Here is a 21,256-nt window from a genome sequence, read left to right as displayed (position 1 = left end):
TCGCGTAGCGATCGGCTAACGTGCAATAGTAAGACACCCGCGCACGATTATTTTTTACACAGCAACCTACACGCAACGTACGGCAGAAATTTGAGGAAATTTCGTGCCACCTAAATGGTAAGAGCATTATGTTTGATAATTATAAAAAATATAAATTAAAAAATCAGGTGTCTCTCGCGTGATAATATATCATCGTCAAGGGAGACGAAACGAATGGAAAAGTGACATGTGTTTCGAGGGTGATGTGACCTATATTGCTGGCGTAATTGCATCGACTCTCTAAACTACGACGAAATAGATGCACGAAAGGATATCGATGTAAGAATCTAATATCCAGGAACTGAGTTTAAGCTGTAATCACGATATACAAATTGGCTCGCTACCTCTCCACGAGGAAAGCTGCCTTTCGAAATTATTTCTAGACAATACCTGTGCCAGAGCTGAGCCCCATTCATCGGATCAGCCCTCACGTCCTCGTCTCACCTAGAACAGAGAACGGCGTTTCTGTTAATTAGTACACCGTCCGCGCGAGTAATTAAGGGAATGCAGTCGAGGCGATAGGATACGCAGCAAGCCGCGTGCTGCAGCATATCCAATTTCGAAGTCGACATTATTTCGAGACTCTTTATTTTGAAACTTTTATCCACCGACGGAATTAAAGTAACCGACACAATAACAGCTTCGCGATTCCCTATTGTACACTCGTTTCGTTCTTTTCTGTTTGCTTTACGCTCCTTTCAAGGATTCGTTATGGCAAAGACAAACGAGGAGTATCGGGACGCGAGAAGGAGCACAAAACTTTCTTTTCGTTCGACCGGTCTTTCGCCACCACCAGACCTATCTTCGTTGTTTCTTAGCGAATAGAATCTAAATGAAATTTTTACGTTTACCAATACAACGAAGATAAAGTAGCGAATCAAGGAGCGAAGTGCAGGAAAATGGATGCAGCTGCATTTCATTTCTTCTCGTCGATTCTTCATGATTATATCTTACGCTTTGCCTGGCACTTGGTATAAGCCGAAGGCTTTGAAACTGCTAGCGGGATACCAAAGGAACTTTACGAGCGGCTTGTATTCTCGGATCACGAACTACAGAACTCCGAGATTCAACCAAACTATTGCCCTATGACCGACCGGATAACCTAAACTATCGAGAACACCATTGAGTTTCCATCTAGCAATCTTCCCTGATCATCCCTTTAACGAGGAATAATAATCGGCAAAACATCGACTTAAGCCAAACGATTCCGCTGGTGTTCCTCCCTAATTGTTTAAAAGATTAAAGGGTGAGAACAAGCGCACCAGTGTACAAATAGAAACGGAACGCTTCGTGTTTCTTAGCTAAACTATTTAATTATTCAGCGTATTTATTAGCTTAATTTTAGGAAGTGAAAACTAGACAGAATTATAACGCTCTTGTGGCTAAACTGACGTACTTTCTACGGTGTGTTTTCAATAATTTCTCAGACTAAACTATTTTTTCGCGCATCACTCGCAGTGGATCCACAGATCAAAATATGTCCGTGTCTTTTATGACCATATATATCGGCGTACTCCAATAAATCTTCCTAATTTCTTGAGGAAATAAAGGCAATAGGAAGAAACGAAGAAACAATGATAATCGATAAAATATCGTGCTGTAATTAAGGAAAATACTTTGCCTAATTTCTTAACGACGTAAAGGGAAGAAAGATAAGAAAGAAACGATTGTATATTTTTTTCAAAGAGTCAAATTTGGCCTGCTTTGGAACGTGGTAATCTACGATTACGATAGAAATCGGATCGTGACAAACTTCACGCGACTTTTCTAGACCAAATTTTTCCACGCCAAACAAAACTCGGTGGAAATAGCGGCGTTACACCGCAACAGGAAGTACCAACGACGAAACGGAGCTCGGTAATTTCGTGCTGAACAATTTCAGCCACCGAGGGCTGAACCAATGTACACGCTGCTGGATGGTCCGCAGCTGTTGTTGAACTCACGAGCGCCCACGTGAAGCTCTCGTGTTTCATTCAACGGTTCTCCTCAACGCCTTCACCTACTCTCTCAAATCAGCCATTATGTTTCTGCAACGTCTACGAAATTAGCGATGTCGATTCACCAACGTGTCGTGATTTCTTTCTGTTACCGTAAGCTACGAACAAAAATTCTAATTTACAGCTACGACTAAGATATTAGATTATTCGTAACGTTCGTAGTAAAATAGAAGAAAATTTTAGAGACAATGTAGGTATTTTTTAAAATTAGAATTTTACACGAAATAATGCATATACCATTGTTAGAGCGAGAAAAGATTGTAATTTTCAACGATGAACATTAAAAATATAGGCGACTAAGAAACTAAGGCGACTACAGAAACCAAGTATTTTTGTAAAATTACTAGCGTATGACGAAAACAAGCTTCCGTTCGTATATTTTACAAGAAATGATTCAAGTCCCAGGAACTATAGCAACCATCGTAAATTCATAAAAGTGAAAGATTACGGTTTATAATTTTAGCTTGGAACAGCACGTTGATATACAACGTACATATAACACTTCGAATAATCTATATTTTACTTTAGTGAAATTCACTGACGAAATCCAAAATTTTGCAAGGTGCACCTAACCACATAGAACAACTTTGTTGAAATAACCAACCCGTTTCTCCATTTCCAAGAAAATTGAGGTTATAGAGATATATTAATATGAGCACTTAAACGTAAAGCAGAACAAAGGAAAGGTAGAAAGGAAACCGAGCTTAACGCTTGTATATACGTTGCTGCAGGCATTCGAGGTGGAGAAACACTCGAAGAACTGTGCGTCGCTATGAGCTCGTAAGATTCATTATTGAGAGCGTGACGAACTTGAAGAAAAGCTACTCGTCTCAAAAACAGTGTTTCATTGAAGCGTTTGTAATCCGAGATCGTTTAAACAAAGTATCGTCTGAGAGCTAGAACGTTTCAAATATTAACAGAATGTCTACGATAAATAAAGAATTTCTGGATTTCCTTCCAGCCTATTATTTATAGAGATTTCAATGTCGATATAATTTGTTAAAGCAGAATTATATTGCAGTGGAATGTCAATTATTAGTATATCGAGTACGGAGCGATCGCTTATCCCTAAATCTCGATTAATTAAAAATTTTCCGATGATCTCTTTGAAAAGCAGAATAGAAATTATTACATTTTTATTCTAAAGTGTTCCTTCTCGTTCAAGATAGTTCACGATCAGAGATGTTCAGGATCTCTCACACGTAATACAGTTATTTGATTATACGACTATGTATTGACTATGATTGATTATGTGCCAAAGCAAAGGAAATGTATGATCGAGCAATAATTTATCGGACAAAAAATATATATCGAGTTCAGGCACATTGCGTAGACGAAAAAGGTACTCCACCTATTTTGCCTGACTTTATTTATTTGTCGATGAACATGTTTGCACAAAGATAATATTATTATAAGACAAATTATTATGGAAACATGTCATGTATCTCATTCTACACGTTGTAGAATATGTAAGAAATAAATCGATATTGAAATTCCCATAATTAATCCTTTCTTAAATAACCTTCTTTTATTAAACTCTTCATTAAATGAAACAACGTTTATGAAAAACTTTGTCGCATTTTTATCAGCCAGAGAAATAATAATGTGTATGTATACATAGAAACTAGATACATGCCATGCGTATCAAAAGATTTTTATCGTGCACCTGACTCTTGTGTATCCAACAGAGATGAACGAGGCTGTTTTGTTAGCGGAGATGGCGCTATGTTGCGATGCCATTCCATTAGACGATTTTTCCCATAAGTTACCCTTAAGGTCTCGTCGGTTTTGCGAAGAAAATTGGCCGACTGTGTCCGAGAGAAGTTCCACTTCACGACAAACATTTGTGCTAGCCAATAAAACGCACTGTTGTAGCGAGTGTTATTGGAAGGTTACAAGCTTTGTTGGTACGTACACAGAAACGCATGATCCACGACGATATCTTCAAGTAGATGCTCGAATGAATTTCAGATCGTATAGGATATAAAATCTACTTGAGATTCTAAATAGCTCGGCATAATAAAAGAAGCTATTCTGTATTATCTCGATAATCGATATTTCATAAGATATCGAAAATTTTAGATGAATCTTCGCGATTTCGAAATACCACGAAACGGAGTGGACAGGCTTAAGCTTAATTTTTATCAGTAACCAAGAATTCGAAAAACCGTAATTACTGCGAAAGATCGCGGACAATTGCCATAAAAATAAAGGAGAATTGAGAAAAGGAAGGTAGGTACGTGTGACACGTGGATTTAACGAGTTCTGTGTACCAAGACTCCAATCGTCCTGTATACTCAGGCGACTTGTTTCAAGAAACGTTTAAGTGTATTACTGTTTGCGAAGTATCCAGATAGAAATAGCCGATACAGCCGAGTGAAACGTTGTTCTAATCCCCTGGCTCTCCAGTGCAAAAGGTGACAATCGTAAAAAGCAGACCGCTCGATGTCTTACTGTTAGTCGGCGCCATAGTTTGCCCAAGAAACAGCCAAGTTCTTGCGATTCTCGCGAAGAATAAGAACATCGAGAACCAATCGATCGAGCTCGTTGTTTTTTGCTCGGTGCTAAGAATACGATTGCAATGGAGGAAACGAGCGCGACTAATAAGGCGACGAAAGTTTACAAAATGACAAAGAAAAAGGAACAAGTATCCAATTTCTACGTAGCTTGACATTTAGATGAAACACGCGCACGATTTATCGGAATTATTGCTTTTACAAATGTTTACGAATTCACGAGGGACAATCTGATTGAAAAATCGATCCGTCCGGCGCCACGAAACGAATCAAACGGACACGGATGCGACGTATATTTCCGTCTTTCGACGCTGACGACTCATTTCCCTGATCGATTCCAGCTCTGCCGATAATTGCGCAATTGTAAGTAGCTGTTTAATTAATTCGTGCAAACGTGACGATACAATGCAACGTCCTATAGTCAACATTTATTCGTATAGTATATCACCGTGGAAAATAGAGATGGGAAAAAAGAGAGAGAGAGAGAGAAAGAGTGACTTATCCGTAGAAAGAACTCGTGTGATTCAACGTTAAATATAATATTACACGCGAACGTCCGTTTTATTTACATCGAGTCGAATTTACTGTTTTTCAAACGTCAACGTTAAATCTTCTCGGCAGATATAATAACGTGTAATTAGAACGTCTATCAACGCGATTCTTCTAATAACATTTTAACGATTCTCTTTATTCGACCTCTGTCAATCAAGTAGAACGTTTTGAAACACGAGGAATACTCCGAATTTCTCGATAAAATTTCTGCCGCTGGTTTTATTACTCATATAAAATTGGTAGGAGGTAAGAGAACAACAAGAAAATTCTCTTTTAATCCGATAGGATCGAGAAATGCTCCCTATCAACCGACAACACCGCGCCGCAAGATCTTTCGTCACGACTCCCAGAAATTAGGTTCTCCCTGGTGGATATTAAATGACTGATTACAATGTCGTCGTAGACAAGAAGGGCACGGCAGGAGGTCCCGTACAAGGATTATTACCAGCATGTTTCATAGAGTGTCAGCGGGACTTGAAACTGTGTTTACACGGGCACCGATATTAAATTTTATTTTCATAAAACCAGCAGAGATACAGTAAGAGTGCCTAGATTAAGACGTACACTTGGCTGCTTGATAAAAGAGACGTTTCTAGCAAAAGAGCCGCAGGGAACGTTGTTAAAGGAATTCTTCATTCTGTTCGTCCAAACTTCGTTTAATTAATGGTTGAGATCAGGGCGATCGATAACGGGATAGAAGAATAAACTTGGAGAAGACATGCACGAGGTGTTTGTATTCTCACCTTGCGAATAAAAAACGTTCACAATATTACGTATTTCGCTATCCATTTATACGTGATTCTACACACGAAAATAATCAAAAAATGTAGAATAGCCTTTTTTCATTTAATTAAGGATTACCTTGGTACATGCGTGACTGATAAATTCTCAAATTTAATTTTCTCGGAAAGGAAACACCATTTACGAAAACAAAATGTTACTCTATATTTTCAACTTATTTCTGTATGTAGAATCACCATCTATAGTACTACGGGTTAGGTATACGGGACACCCTGTAGACAAACTTCCCACCTAGAACGATTCCAGGCGTGATTAAAATCGTATGGTTTGCATTGATTAAACTTCGTCTCTTGATCTTCTCATTATCGGAGCCGAAGGTCGGAGGAAAAAGCCGGAATGCGTACTCATTTTCAAACATTCCACGAATAGTTTTCGATACTCTGGGCCGTCGCTGCACAGTCGCTGAATTTTCTATTCACATTACTGATGAGACACGGCAACCTATATTTTCTGGAATTCCGAACAAACAAGATTCCATGTTTCACGAGTATGTTTCACGAAGACGTATTCCGCTTCTTCGAATCCTTGGTTCCCTTGTTCTACGCTCGTGGGACCCCCTGGTGCTATCCTGGCACATCCATAAATACACGCACGCAATACGTGTGCACATTTATCCGATTCTTCGAATATACCAGAGACAGAAACTAATGCAGAATTTTCATTTCCTATTTCTGTTTGCACGTAGAGATTTGCACAACGAGCAATGTAACAAAACTTTGACGAACGCTGAACGAACACTTGAGTATCGTTTTTGTCAGTGTCAAACCGAAACGAAGAAGCGTGTGCGTTTGAGTAAGTTGAAAAATAAAATGGGAAAAGACTTGCCGAAAATCTTCGCATCACTACAGTCCACTTGGTAACAAACGAGCGACGCGTACAACCGGAAATGGTGCTTTCTGTACTACTGGCACGAGAATAAGGATAAATCGTGATTCATATTGGCGCGTGTGAATTTCAGGGAAATTTGCAATGGAAGATCAATAAGATATTTAAATATCTTCAGCTGACTTGAAATCGTAAAATATTTGACAACAAATTACGATATATCGTGTCACGTACATTTATATACATTCTATCGAACTGATGCGAATTTAGGAGAAAAATTGTGAATACAGTAGAATCTTCTTTACCGAAGCAGCCGTTATCTGGACGTTTTATTGTCTCAACAGCATACTTCCTATTAGAACACGGTATGCAAATGCAGGAAGGCATTCGAATGTACGTAGAAAGCTTTTATGAATACATTACGTTTACTATAGGAAACATTTTGAAATTTCCTCAACACTGTTACGAGACTCGACTATTAAAATCATACTTATTAGTAAAGCAAAAGAAATTTAAAAATGAATATTATAAGCTATGAGATACCTATTTATTTCATTTCATTTTGTCATAAATATTAGATTAATCCGACTAAAGCTAAATGCTTGTTGTTATATCATATTATTATGAAAAATTCTCTTATCCAAACAGTATTGTCGCCCAATTATCATTATACAATTCGTATCACGGCGATTCTACTATGTACGAATTTCTCATTTTAATATGCTACAACCGATGGGAAAATCGATCGCTGCGTAAACCTTGACCCCGAGAAATTCGAGAAGCGATTTATTTTTCCATCGTCAGTGACAGCTTCACCTTTTCCGAAGATCGGTGGACCGTGTTTCCGGGACGGTTGCGCGGTCGTTTAAATTCCGAGAGTTCGTGAATCGCGTTGAAATCATCGATCGTCGCGTTCAAAGTGTATTCGGTTCGGCCTGTCCGCGGCGGAACGCGTGATCGATTGAAAGAGTAATTGCGGTTGTCTGGCTGGACTGATTCCAGAGCAACAAGTTTTGTTGCGTGCCACTGAATTGCAGTGGATGACGATGTTTCGAAAAAACATAAAGAAAAGATATTCATGAATCAGCTAGGAATCAACACGGTGCGTCGTCGTTGATTTCACGGAAATTTCAAACGCTCGTCACCTGTCGGATTAAATACTTTAAGCTCTAAATCGCTTTGAATTCGGTTGTCCGGAATTCCGACCGAGATTATCCCGGTTCACGCGACCGAACATTGGTCGATCTCACGCTGAATCGGTAATTCAGTGACGAAGTTCGAGATGAAGCTCGCAGAATGAATAACTGCTACTAGGAAGTCGAGCTTTAAAGTCAGCATGAGAGACCGACTGCTTTAATGTTCGCTGCTGATTCTCGTTTACAGAATCGATATCGCTGCTAATGCGTCGCGATGGCCATTTATCTTTGATTATTAGATAAGTGTGATACGCGTCGCATACGCTTCCCACTCAGCGACAACGATGCAAAAAACGAAGACCGATAATTGCAACGAACGTTATATTATTTGCGTCTCTGATAACAACCGATAAATAGGATCAGTCCTTTAACGAGAGAAAACTATTTAATTACAGCATTCTATTTCGAGTAGTCGACGTACCGCTCTTTAACGAAATGTTTCGTAAGAGCTTATATTGCCTTATTTATAAAGTTCGTTTCAATGTATTTATATAACTATAATTAAAATAACTATACTTAATTCTATACGAAGATCACAAGAGAAAGAAATAGTTAGACTTTTCGTATTTTATAGAAACACGACTTATTATTTAACGATGTCTCGTTTCCATATATATGAAACTCGAATTAAATTTCTCGAAATGAAACGAGAACTCTTTTCGTCTTTCCCGATACTACATTTCCAGTTTAGGTTTGCATATAATTTCCCTTTATCAATGCAATGCAATTATGCCTGCAACGCTGTCTGTAACAGACCTCGTTATTTGGTAGAGTCAAAGCTAATTACAGTCACCCGAATATCGCCGGTCTTTTATTTTACAAATATCCCGCTCGTAACTCCGCCCGTTCGTTTATTATTCATCGCCTTGACAATTCTCGAAGTCTTCCTTCTGACAGAAGACCGCGATGTCAATGAAAATGTTCCTTTTGAAATTTCGTCAGCACGCGGTAACGCGTGACCAGAATCAGAGAACGAACCTCGATATAACGACAAATGCAAATTGGATGATTCACCAGAGACTGATTTTAAAGTAACGCGACCACTAGAATGAGGGATGATAATAGTTTTTATTTTTTTATCTTTTTTTTTTCAATGCTCGAACACGATTGTGTCGTTTCTACGATTCATCCACGACGAAATTCGAATCGTTCGGTTTGCTCGTCTTTGATTCAGAATCATCTCTGCCTCGTCTCTCTCATCCATGCGTACGCGATTTGATCGTCGACTTCAAATTTCCACGGGAGGAACGCGGACTTAAACGGAGGACAGAATTTCATGAAAATTGAGAAAGTTCGGTCAAACAGCCGGAAAAGTTCCCCGACCCATCGATCCAATTCAAAACGCATTACAGCGATGTTAAGGGATTCCCGCGGCTGACGAAGGAGCAGGTCGCGGGCAACGAAACCAGTTAAGGACACGAGCTGAAGGAAGAGCGGCGAGAGGGCTATGAAATGGTTGGTGTGGAATCAATGAGGATGGCGTCGCTCTGGGGCGTCGACGTTTAGCTACTCGCCGGCGCTGCCGACTCCTCGCGAGATTCCTCCGTATCCTCAAACATTCGACACGGAGAAGGTAAACAGAAAGGGAATTTGTTCGATTACAGCGATTACCTTATTACCCTTTCGTTGAATGAGTCGTTGATCGAGTTGGATATCGAACCGTCGTAATTCAACCTCGACTAAAATCGAGACAATTCAAAGAAATTTTCTATTCGAGAGAATTTCATTATTTCGAGTAAAAATAACTTGGGTTCTTTTCCGAAACTCGTCCTACGGTTCGCTAACTGCTAAAGTTTAGGATACGATGGCAAACGATAGAACAGAAAGGATTCGCGATGTTTAGATTATTGCAACGTTTAACTCCATCCAAGTTCTTCCTTCAAACTCGTGCATATCCAAAGTGAAGTTGAGGAAGTTTGTTTGTAACGTGGGACAATTCTGCGTTACTAACTCGTTAAATTCATTGAAACTGTCGTTGCGTTGTCGTATTGTGTAACTAATTAGGAGAATACAAACTGTTTCTGGTAATTGGTGCTAAACATCAGGAGCACTGAGTATTCATCAAAACAAGCAAAAAGGTCCCGACGAACGTGGGTTAAATATCGTTAGTTTTGGAGTTACAAGACGCTCGAGTATGAATACAGATACCTAAGTTTATTAAAGCTTTTTGTTTGCTTATTTATAATTTCTTGCAACTTTCTGAAACACTCTGTAGATACCGGAACAGGCGGCACGGTTCTTTGAACTTGCAAATGACTAATATCACCGTTAAATATGAATCAAGAGTTCGAGGGGGGAAGAACACGCGCGACAACCTTAATAAAATGAAATAGACGAGATCGCGGTTACTCTTAGGGTTGCTCCGCGCGCAAACGTAATTGCATCTTTCGCCGCGTTAATGGATTCCATAGAAAGTTTCGCATCACTCGTGACAAGATCGGAAGGCGTCACGCGTCACGTTACATCGTACAGTTCATTCTTAATGACGCATACGATTTTATCGAGAATCGTTCTTATTCAGATATGTTTAATTTTGTGTGCTAGACTAGATTGGCCGCGTAGTAGTGACACACGTACATGAATATGAGTGTGTGCAAGTATGTGTATGCGCGGCGTCTCGAAAAACAGATGATGGTGAGACAAAGTGCTGAGACACGTGCAAATGTATATCGGCGAAGATCCTGGAGATCGTTTATTAAATAAATCTAAAGCTATTTTAATATGAATTCTAAGTGTAACCTTAGTGTTCCTTTACTTTTATTTCGGCAAATAAGATCCACAATTCTCAACAGTTCTATGATACAAACGAATGTTCAGTATGCAAACTTTCCTCCAACCGAACGTCCTATCAACTAAACGATATTTCTTACTCGTGTTGTCCTACGATCTCGTATCTTGCCTGTTCTGTTATGATATTATGTTAATATCTCACATCATACAATGGCATTAAAGAGGAAACGTATTGTATTGAGTGTTGGAATAAAGCAAGGAATACTTCAGAAACTGAGAAGAAATAAGAAACTGTCGCAAATTTTGCAAAAATCTATAACCCTTGCAAGATTTACGATTAGTGGCACCAAAAATTAAAGGTGTAATTGGAAATTATTCAGGTGTCTCAACAAGTAGACAAATTTCAGTGAAATTGAGAAATAAATACATCTGGACTCTGTATAGCCATGGCTTACGTTAATTAAAAGTAAAAGGATATCAATATTTAGCCACGTATAGCTCAGAAAGATTGGAAAGAAATTATATAATAATGAGCAATAAATTATCACTTTTCATAAAAAAAGATAGTGTCATAATCTCAGTCGTTCAATTATCCGAGAAATACGACTATCCAATTTTAACTCGGTTAATCGAGACTTTGTAATTAGAACATTGGAAATTTTACTTCTATTGTGTACAGTCGTCAACGCCGAAACAGCGGATGAATAATTTTTGTTGTCGCAAAATCATCGATTCCAGTCTGACTACATTCAGAAATTTATGTAACGGCATAATGTAATTTGCAATCGCATGGTTTCAGAGGTCTCGACCAACTCGCTGCACGAGCGACGAATAAAATAAAATTTATAACGACGACGTGCGACGCTCGATACGATTTCCGGCTGATGATCACGCGAAATTGCTACCACAAAATTAATTCATACGTGACAGCTTGTTATCGAAACATATCGTTGACCGATTATCGAGTACACGTGTATTTTCCAACACTGTGTAAAACATCGCGAAAGCGGCAGAAGTTCGCTTCAGCGGTTGAATTACCCCGTGGTTCACCGTTCACTTGCGATTTTACGCCACGCAATGATGATATTTCCCGGACCTCCCACCCAGAAAATTTAAATTTCCGTTGTAACAAACTACCCTGACTGCTAATTTGCATACGCATCGACTGCTACCTGTAAATTGCACGCATGCAAATACATAGCTATGCGATAAATGCACGTGCGAGCACCATGACATTGAACGTACAAGTGTATCGAAGCTTCGTGTCGATATAATAGATAGCACACGCGTAAGTACGTGTACCTATCCGTGTTTTACACTATGTACACACTGCTACGTACATGCGTCGTGCTCATACGATCCGTGAGCATCTATTACGGGCATGTTCAAGCGCCGGAATTATTTCGCACTAATCGTCATCTCTGGATCATGTGACTCGTAATTTCGTAGGGCTGCAAATAAGCGGTATATGCCGCACCGTGTCAAGGACGAAGCAATCATCTTCCTGTAACCTGTATGTGGCATTTAATTTCCGGGTGCAATGGTAGACGGCGTTTTGCCATTCTGAAACGACCCCGTTGGTAGCCAGCTGTGCTCGAGAGATCGGTCAAGTGAGTTCGATCGAACTGTAACTTTCTTAAATTTCGCTTGGAAGAAAGAACGAGTAGGTACGATGGAGAAAAGTCGAGTGCGACAAAAATGTGTGCTTCGAAAACGGGAATATCGCCGTGTGTACGTGCAATATACACGAGACGATTCACCGGAAGCTTTTATAGGATACGAGCGCGAGAAAAATGAAAGGAAAATTGTGCCTCGTAAATACGTGTTGCTCCAATTCTAAGCAACAAATCATTTTGCTAGTTAAATTTCTTTGGGGCGACGCGTGTCGCGGTAATTTTAGAAAAGTCTGAAGGGTACCATTTCTTTATCTATCGACGCAAGGTCTTTCGACGTTAGAGAGCGAAGCATAGAGACGCGCGGTTAAATTATATCCCGCAGGTTTTAACCTACACGTAATAAACGATACGGTGTTCCATGGCTCAATCCTCTATCCTACGCGAAATATAGTTATTTTCGGCAACTAATCAATTATATTGCGTTTCTTCCCCTTGTGAAATCGCCCATAATATATCGCACGATGATCATTTGGTCGTATTAAACATCTACTTCCAGACATCTCTACGATATTTGTTACTACGAGTTCAAGACACATTCTCGTTAATTATATCTTCACTGCGAATAGATAGAAAAGAATTTTAAGGATCGTTCGAAAAATTCGTAACACTGTTTAATATTAAATAATTAATTCGGAAATTTTTCCTAGGTAAATATGCTCCGGCATCGTTTTATCACAGAAACGTTACCTATTTCTATCAAAATATTCGGTGCACGACGGAATATGCTCGATGCTAGTGGAAAACGGTAGTCTCGAATGACCCAAATAATTGAGCGTTCCGATAACCTCGATTCAACCGATGAAGAAGAATGAGAATAGGATAGTAAGAGTCCGGCAGAGGAATAAGGTAAGAAGATAGCAGACGAAGAAAAGGTGCTACGGTTAAAGTTCCTCTGAGTGTCCTCCCCCTTTTCTCTTTCCTCGGCTCGTCATTTCATGGTATTTTAACGAGCACTTTTGTGCACGACGTTGAAAAGGAAGTACGAAGTTGTGCCTGCTCGTTCTGTAGTCTAAAAAATTATCGTACAGCCAAATTACAGCAAATAATCGGGCATCAAAAGACAAGACGCAGGTAGGGCAATATCCTACATTCTTTTATATCGTTCACGAGTCAAAACTGACGATAGAAGAGATTTTATTTTAATTCGAGTACCATGTTTCAACTTCTGAATTTTACTTCAATTATTTCACAAGTATGTTCACCATAGAGGCACTTAAAAAATACAAATTTACACAATTTGTTTCACGAATTAAAGTGTTATAGATTTAGGAGCTTAAGTATACAGTTCTATATGGGTTTCTCGTAATCGGCAATGTCACGAACCAAGCGATATATTGTTTTAAATTACTACTATTTTATGCAAATGCTCTTTCCATATAGAGAATAATGTCAAAGAGAGAGAGAGAGAGAGAGAGAGAGAGAGAGAGAGAGAGAGAAACAACGAGCTGTTCGTTTCACGATTAACTAAGCTTACGTAGAATTAAACGTTGTGGATGTTGAGTTGAAAGGAAACGAGTTTCGCAAACGCAGCAGCTGGACAGAGATACAGAGGAACGTAACGTGGTCAGACGACCTGGGGATATGTCGGGTAAATTCGTGTAAACATGTCGTAGCCGATCAGAGCGAACGCATATCTCGAGATTGAAGTTTGTATATAAATGGGCAGGCGTGTGGTCAAATAAAATATCAAAAGTTCAAGTTACGCCGTAATGCTTTAAACAAACTAAAACCGGGAAAACCGAGATAAAATACATTGGGAACGTAGGGTTTCGATAAACTGGTTCGTCGTTATCGACACGATGACGGTGAAATTATTGACGAGTGCGTCCAAGGAAACGTCTTACGATTTTGTTCACAGAAATTACTTCGCAAACTTACGTCTATCGAAGCCTTAAATTCCCCTCTGATGGAATTAGGCCATTGAAAACTCTATAATACGTACTTCCATAAAATTTGACTCTGGCTAGAGAAAAGTATCTGCTAGAGAAAAGTATTGGAACGATGGTACTGCGACGCGAGACAGTTCGGCCTGTTTCGTACGGTACAAATGCAAATGGCCACTTTTCCGTAAGATGGATTTGAAGTGCATCTGATTTCGATTCAAGAGTATGTCAGTTTGGGTGCGTGATTCCTTGTGACATTTTCCATTTTCGAAATTCCATTATCGCATTCAACGTGCCTCTCGACTTCTCTTGTGAAAATTTTCAGTGGCAATTTCTCCTTTCATCGATGCTTCGAATTTTAACGAGCTCGAGCGGGTTAAAAATCTACGATAATACCTGACGTCTAAAGAATGAAGAGAGAACTGTCGAAATTAACGTGATTAATTATACCATTTAAGTCTGCCGAGAAACAGAGATATGTAGGTGTACTCGATCTGTTTGTACCGAGCACAGCGAAACAATGACGGTGATTACCAAGATGAATTTATTCATGGCGTGCCGTCTTTGAGGTAGTTCATCAGACAATGGAGAGATCCTTCGGGTTAAACTCGAGATCGTGCAGGTCGATTAAGAAATGCACGCGAAGACCAGCGTAACCAGGTTTCAGGTGTTCGAACCTTTGTACTAAAACGAGAAGCTTGTACTTCTTAACAAAACGAATATAACCCACGCTTTTTAAAGGATTACCGTGTTCCGCTTTGTCGATTGAGAGTTATTTACATTTATGTTCAAATTACTCTCGGTACGGAAATGTTTTTAGGAGAAAAGGAAGAAAATATCTAAAGATACTTCATAATTGAATTTGAATGAGATGCCCCTTGTGTTTCGTAGGATTGCGAACGGATGAATCCGCGTGGATTACGTAACAATTTGCCACATGGCGCAATACCGATGCTCGCATTTCTTACTCTCAACAAAAAATAACTCGCAACCGAATGATCTATGAAAGTTGAATATACATAATTCATGTCCGTCCTGTCATACTATGTAAACAAACATTTTTGTAATCAGTACGATGTTGATCGTAATATCGTTTCGAGACAGTAAAAGTCCGCGAGTAAGCGTTACACCGACCAAGTTCTCGCTGTGGTATTAGAATATTAAAATATTAATCCTTTTACAGTGCAGCGTAGAAAAATATTTCGGAAACTTTCACTCCAAACTTGTTTGCTGTTTTATACAATAACTTAACAATATCTGGGTATTCGCTTTCTCTCCAACCGTTCGATGATATTAAATGTTAACTTTATTTGAAATACAAGTTTCGAAGAAAAAAAACATCGCAGGATATTTGTTGCCTCGTGCTTAAGATCGAGAGTCCACTTCACGTGAACTATCTACAACGTTTCTCCGGTTTAATGCCGGAATTCTCCAGATGGCTGAAGAATTATCGGCAGCCTATACAAAAATTAGTTGCCATTACGGCCGATTATTCATGAAATGATCGAGCGATCCGCTTAGAGCGTTCAATGAAGATTCGAGTGTCTCTATCGAACGCGTTCCTTCTGCTTGCTTTTCTCAATGGCAACGTTTACAATGGCCACTTTCAAGTTGGAACTTTTTAACTAAAGAACCACTCCACATCCCACAATTCATCTCAAAGACTTTTCTCCGAGTGACATTTTTTCTTACGATATATCGCTTAATAAATTTCCTCGTCCACGTAACAAATTCGTATAGTCATCGAAGAAGTTACAAGAATTAATCAATTTTTTGGCGTGATAGTAAATCAGCAAATTTTTTGATAAAATAAATGAAATTTTGCAAATAAATTTTCTAAATTACGAGTGTTCCCATTGTCTTATTTGACTTAGCATGATAAAATTGTAAAAGATGAGAATGCAAACTATGATTTGTGACATGTTTGTAACTTTTATACTCTGTATCGTTATCGATTGATGCAACACAGACCAAGTCCAGTAAGAAACGCGGTATAACGTGTACCAATATAAATTCCATTTTGTTCGTTCAATAAATACTAATTCAAATAAACAGTTCGATAAATCCACGTATGTATGACGGAAAAATACAATCGCGAAAAAAAAAGAAAAGGACGGAAATATATCTTGCGAAATGAGTCTCAAACAGAGCAGATAATTTATCGTTTAAAAAATATATTTATTCGAAATATAGTAAAAGATTTGCGATTTATCGCAATCTGTTTACGAAATAATCTCCTAATGCTGCATAATTTGCATTAATTAGTACCTTGATATTCTACAACGTTTGAAATTTGGACGCCTGTGTAAATGTCGACCTCGAATTAAATTATTATATAATCACGGAGAGCAAGCATTTTCGATTACATCATTAATAATATTTTTAATATTTTTAATCGATCGAGGATACTCAAATACTAACGTTTCGACTATCGAATGGAACTTGGAGCGGTATTTCATCGGAAACTACGATTTATTTTCGCATGCACGCGGCATAACACGATTCCCTTTCGCTCGTATTTCGATACACTTTCATATAAACAATGACGTATACAGTTGAAGTACAGTTTGAGTAACGAAACTTTCGTCGAATCGTTTTTCGATGCATGGACCGTATTCCTTCGATATCCGTGATTAATCGTTCCACGCTCTATAAACTTCCACGCAGTTACTACGATCCGGACAGCCTTGGCAAGACTTCATTGCTAACCGGTCAAAATTAATTAAAGTTATTCGATCACTTTAGCCCGTCATCCCCCTTACCGTAACAGTTCAATCAACACGATAGACCTTTTTTGTATCTTCCTCGTGTCAAACTTTCGTTCGTAAAATGAACAGGTTTAAAATGAAGAAAACCCGAAGAATGTAGGACGAAAGTATCGATATATTCTCCAGTCATTCTTATCGTTCATTCGATATTTTGTAAATTATTCGAGCGAAATAGAATTCACGGTATCACTTGTCTAAAAATTTCATTCGTGATCGATGATTTATCGATAACGAGCAGATGTAAGTTCTCAAGGTGAAATGATTCGAAATTACAAAGTGTGTTGCAAAAACCCGCGCAGCTTTTCACTGCAACGTTGCAACAACGATGGATTTTAAACTTTCTCTTCTTTCAGAGAACTTCGTTCTCGTTATAAATCTTGCTTACGAATTTTATACTTTAAAACTTTTGAAACTCGTAACAATTTGTTGCGTATTTTAAATGAAGGGTATCCGCGTTTTCGAAACTTGACATCGGCATGATCCGAAAATGACAAGCAATACCGAGGTCGAGAGAAACGTTCTCACTACCGAATCGCTACGTCTTTCATGCTCTGAATGATAATTTTGTTAAAATTTCCGTACCATGTCGAGTTCCGCCGTATCGTGGAATTCAATTCATTATGGTCTCAACGTTACCATTCAGAGTTGTCTCGTCGTTCCTCGAGTTTCGAGAAAAAAGAAAAAAGGAAAAAAGAAAAAAAATACAACAACGATAATCTGTCGCTGCGACGACCAATACACTAAACGTATCATAGACTTTCGATCCAACTACTTTAAAAGTTTCTCAATGTACGATACGAAGGGCGCGTAAACAAGCGTACAATAACACGATCGAAAATAACGAGTGATTCACGAGGCGACTTTCGTTTGGCTCGCGCGAAACCGACTGTTAACGACGAATCGGTAATATAACGGTGTAAATAAAGCGACCTTGACTTTCTGGCATTTCCGGGCAGCGATGGATCTTGATTGCTTTCTGAGTGCCTCCAGAGGAAACCGCTTTCCGCAGGATGCGTTCCAGCCGACTCCACCACGGCACCACTTCTAACTTACACTGCAGTTCACGTGATCGATGCGAGGGAATCACTGTTCGACGCGGGTAGATCACACGGTCACGCGACGCCTGGATCAACGCGGTTCTAACCGGGGCCACCGGTAGCCGCAATCTTTGAATGAAAATCGACGATAAAACGCCAACACGTGGCTAAAACGTACGATATCGGAGTACCGAGAGTTAAGATTCATTCGCGAGATAGAGACGGTGGTTAAGTGACAATTAAAGACAACGAAAGTCACTGACACGAGATCCGGCGTGAACACGCGAAAGTCACGACGGATGAATCGCTCGCGGCGCGGTCTGGGCGGTGACTGAGCGGACCGAGGCGTCTCGACGCACGGCGTCTCTCCCACCCTTCTCTCCACATCCTGCAAGCCTGACGGATACCACTTTTCGGTTGCTCCGTCGTTCGCCCCTGCCTTTGCCGCGTGACATTCGACGGTGTTGTGTTGTTATTTATTGGTACCGAAGTACATTCGATGGACTCGTCGCGAGACTCGTTCGTGTCTCGATGCGTGTTTCATGGTAGTTTTAAGGCAGATTACCCCTCCGTCTCTTGATGTCCATTTTCAACGAACGTAATAGAAAATGGATGAAAACGATGCGCACAAGAACCGAACGACCGATGATAAAGACTATAACTAGCGCTTCACCGCGTTTTTTACGAGGGTATGTAAGTATATCGATGTTTCTCGCTAGCTATTAACTCCTGATAAGGTACCTCGTTATCGCTTAATATTGTTAAATATTTGATTAATAATTTGTATCGAAGTTGTGACAATACAAAGGTGAAATTACGAATCTGAAGTTTTCCGATCTCATTTCAAGAATATGTAACTACGCCAATGATATTGCGAATACGGTTGATCTTTTATCCGGTTCCCGTTCACGGGTTCAAGCAGTTCATTACAACGGTTAATGATTTGTAAGAATTTAATCTCATTCTTGTTCGGACACTTACTGACGGTATTTCTCGGTTTTTCACTTCCACTTCTATATCTTCTATATCTTCTTTTATTTCATTGTATCTTTATTGTATAATTTCTGTTTTATTTCATTCTTTATTACATTATTGTATTTTATTTTATTCTATTCTATTATTTTCCTATCTTTCCTTTCAATGTGTATTTTTGGTAAACCTATGGCCATTTGTTATTACAATATATAAAAATATATAAAATGAAAATTACAGTAGAAACTGGAGAATCAAGGGGAAAAGCTTCAGTTCGCTGCACCGCCACGGCGTCGTACGAATCGTGAACAAGTTTCAACTGGAACTTGATAACTATCGAATCTGACGGTAGATAATCCAATCTTCGCTTATTTTGCCACTCCTTTCTTGGCTCTTTCTTCCTAAAAAAAGGTCGACAGTCGTCGTCGTATCTTTTGAATAAGCTTGTCCTCGTTCGTTCACTCGTTAATTCCACCTGCATCGCTTTTAAGAACGTCCTGTTTTCCGTGTTGGGAATAGAATTTCGTAAAATATTCAGAAAAATTCATATTACAGAATTCAGGATATTCGCATGCAAGTATTGGCTGGAAATAATGTACTGTCTAACGAATATAAAATGTTCGACGAGGAATCGATTCGACGTGAGTGTTGGCTTCTCGACGTCGAAGCGCCTTCCAATTACTCTCCACTTGATCGAGCCATAATCCAAGAAGCAAACGTTTCCAGAAACAATTACGACTAAAGGAGCAAACTGTTAATTTCGCCGAGCTGCCTGTTCGTCTTCCTGGTGACTTACGAACGAATTGCTTGTATTTTGACGTCGGAAACGTTTCCTATTTCGCTCATTCGATTTATCACCGTGAACGTCGTCTCGAAACGTAAGCGACTCGAAACGAAGGATAAGCTATTTACTTTGATAAAGTATACAACTAATTTAGAGTGTTTTAACAGCTTGTACAATATAGGGTAGATATTCGATAGAAATACTATCATTTTGAATAAGATTATACGCTCTATGTACTTCGTAGAAAATTATTTTAAGTATACTATTCTTTAATATTTTCAAGTAAAAGAAACTGTTATTAATCGCATAGATACGTTTAGAACTGAAGCTTAAACGTTAATTCATCTGAAGAACTTTCGACAAGATATATAAGAACATTTATTTAAAAAATCCAACTTCTTTTGGGAAGATCACCTACTTTTATCGTGATCTGTTTTTAAAATATCCACTTTCCCATTTTTTAATCAAACGATGCAAATTTTTCGACGCTTCCCCAATGTTTTTGTTTAATATTTTCCCCAGACAAATCATCTTTGTGCGCGGGACGTCGGTTGAAAAACATTCCACCCCCTGGCGGCGACTTTAATTTAATCATTCCAATACCAGTGGCGCCCTGTAAATTATGCGCATGCATATTAAGCGGACCGATTTTTAAGACCGCTATCCTGATTCTTTCCGCGGCTATTAATTGTTCTTGGAAAAAATGGAAATTCGTCTTCGCAATTTGTTCCCAAGAGGCGCTCGCTGAGTGTCGAGCGCGCTGAGATGCGGTCGGTAAGTTTCCTCGTTGAAACTTAACCCTGGTGCTCGACGTTGCATCGGTTAAGGACGCGCTGTTACGCGTCGAGACGCTGTTAATCGTCCCCCCGTCTACTACGTCTTTCGTTCTCCTTCATCACTTGCTTTCCTTCGATCGTTTTATTGAGACTCGCTTTCTAACATTTCGTATCGCATTTAAGATGCTATTTCTCAATGTCGCGTTTGAGACGTATTAATGGCGCCGATGTAAATCGCTTTCCAACAACGATTCATTTTGTTGTACTTTATATCGATGTTATTAATACCTTAACTTTATATTGATACTAAATGGGTTTATTAAATTACCTTTCTCGTTCCTTATCCCTTGTTCGATGATGTTTGGAAATATCTTACAGCAGATTACAGATCGATTGTATGAAATATTGCCAATCGGTGATCGTATTGAATATTTTACATCGTGTTGTATGTCTTCCATCTTGATTAATGAAATTGGCGCTCATTGAAGTTCATATGGCATATCATTATTTAACAATGAGGATTAATTAAATAATACTAAATACTCGTGTTGTCTCATCCTGGTATAAACTAGTGAATGTAATTTAAATGAGTAGTGTTAACAAATTATTGGTTTTACGTTGACTTTCACATGTTTTTAAAACCACGTTTTTAAGACGCGCGGACGTGAAGAAGTTTAAATCCAAACTAATTTCAATTCGAACTA

General features: G+C 39.0%; 1 protein-coding gene across 9 annotated transcripts in view; it reads right to left on the bottom strand.

Annotated features, from left to right (window-relative positions):
* Nucleotides 1–21,238, bottom strand: part of LOC100647530 (transient receptor potential-gamma protein) — a 100,584-nt gene extending 79,346 nt beyond the window's left edge. For 4 of the 9 annotated variants that reach the window (XM_048412455.1, XM_048412466.1, XM_048412461.1 and 1 more), the window contains exon 1: nucleotides 17,566–17,888. In XM_048412455.1, coding sequence (XP_048268412.1) covers nucleotides 17,566–17,568 — 3 coding nt within the window. In that variant the 5' untranslated portion in view covers nucleotides 17,569–17,888. Of the gene's footprint in view, nucleotides 1–429; nucleotides 484–17,565; nucleotides 17,889–17,913; nucleotides 18,599–20,880 lie in introns of those variants that run through there. The other 5 variants (XM_048412489.1, XM_020867224.2, XM_048412483.1 and 2 more) reach the window with 5 other exon arrangements.
* Nucleotides 21,239–21,256: the final 18 nt, after the last annotated feature.

This window comes from Bombus terrestris, chromosome 2 (assembly GCF_910591885.1).
Source record: "Bombus terrestris chromosome 2, iyBomTerr1.2, whole genome shotgun sequence".
NCBI lineage: Eukaryota > Metazoa > Arthropoda > Insecta > Hymenoptera > Apidae > Bombus > Bombus terrestris.
Note: the sequence above shows the minus strand (reverse complement) of the source record. Positions and strands in the feature narration are given on the sequence as shown.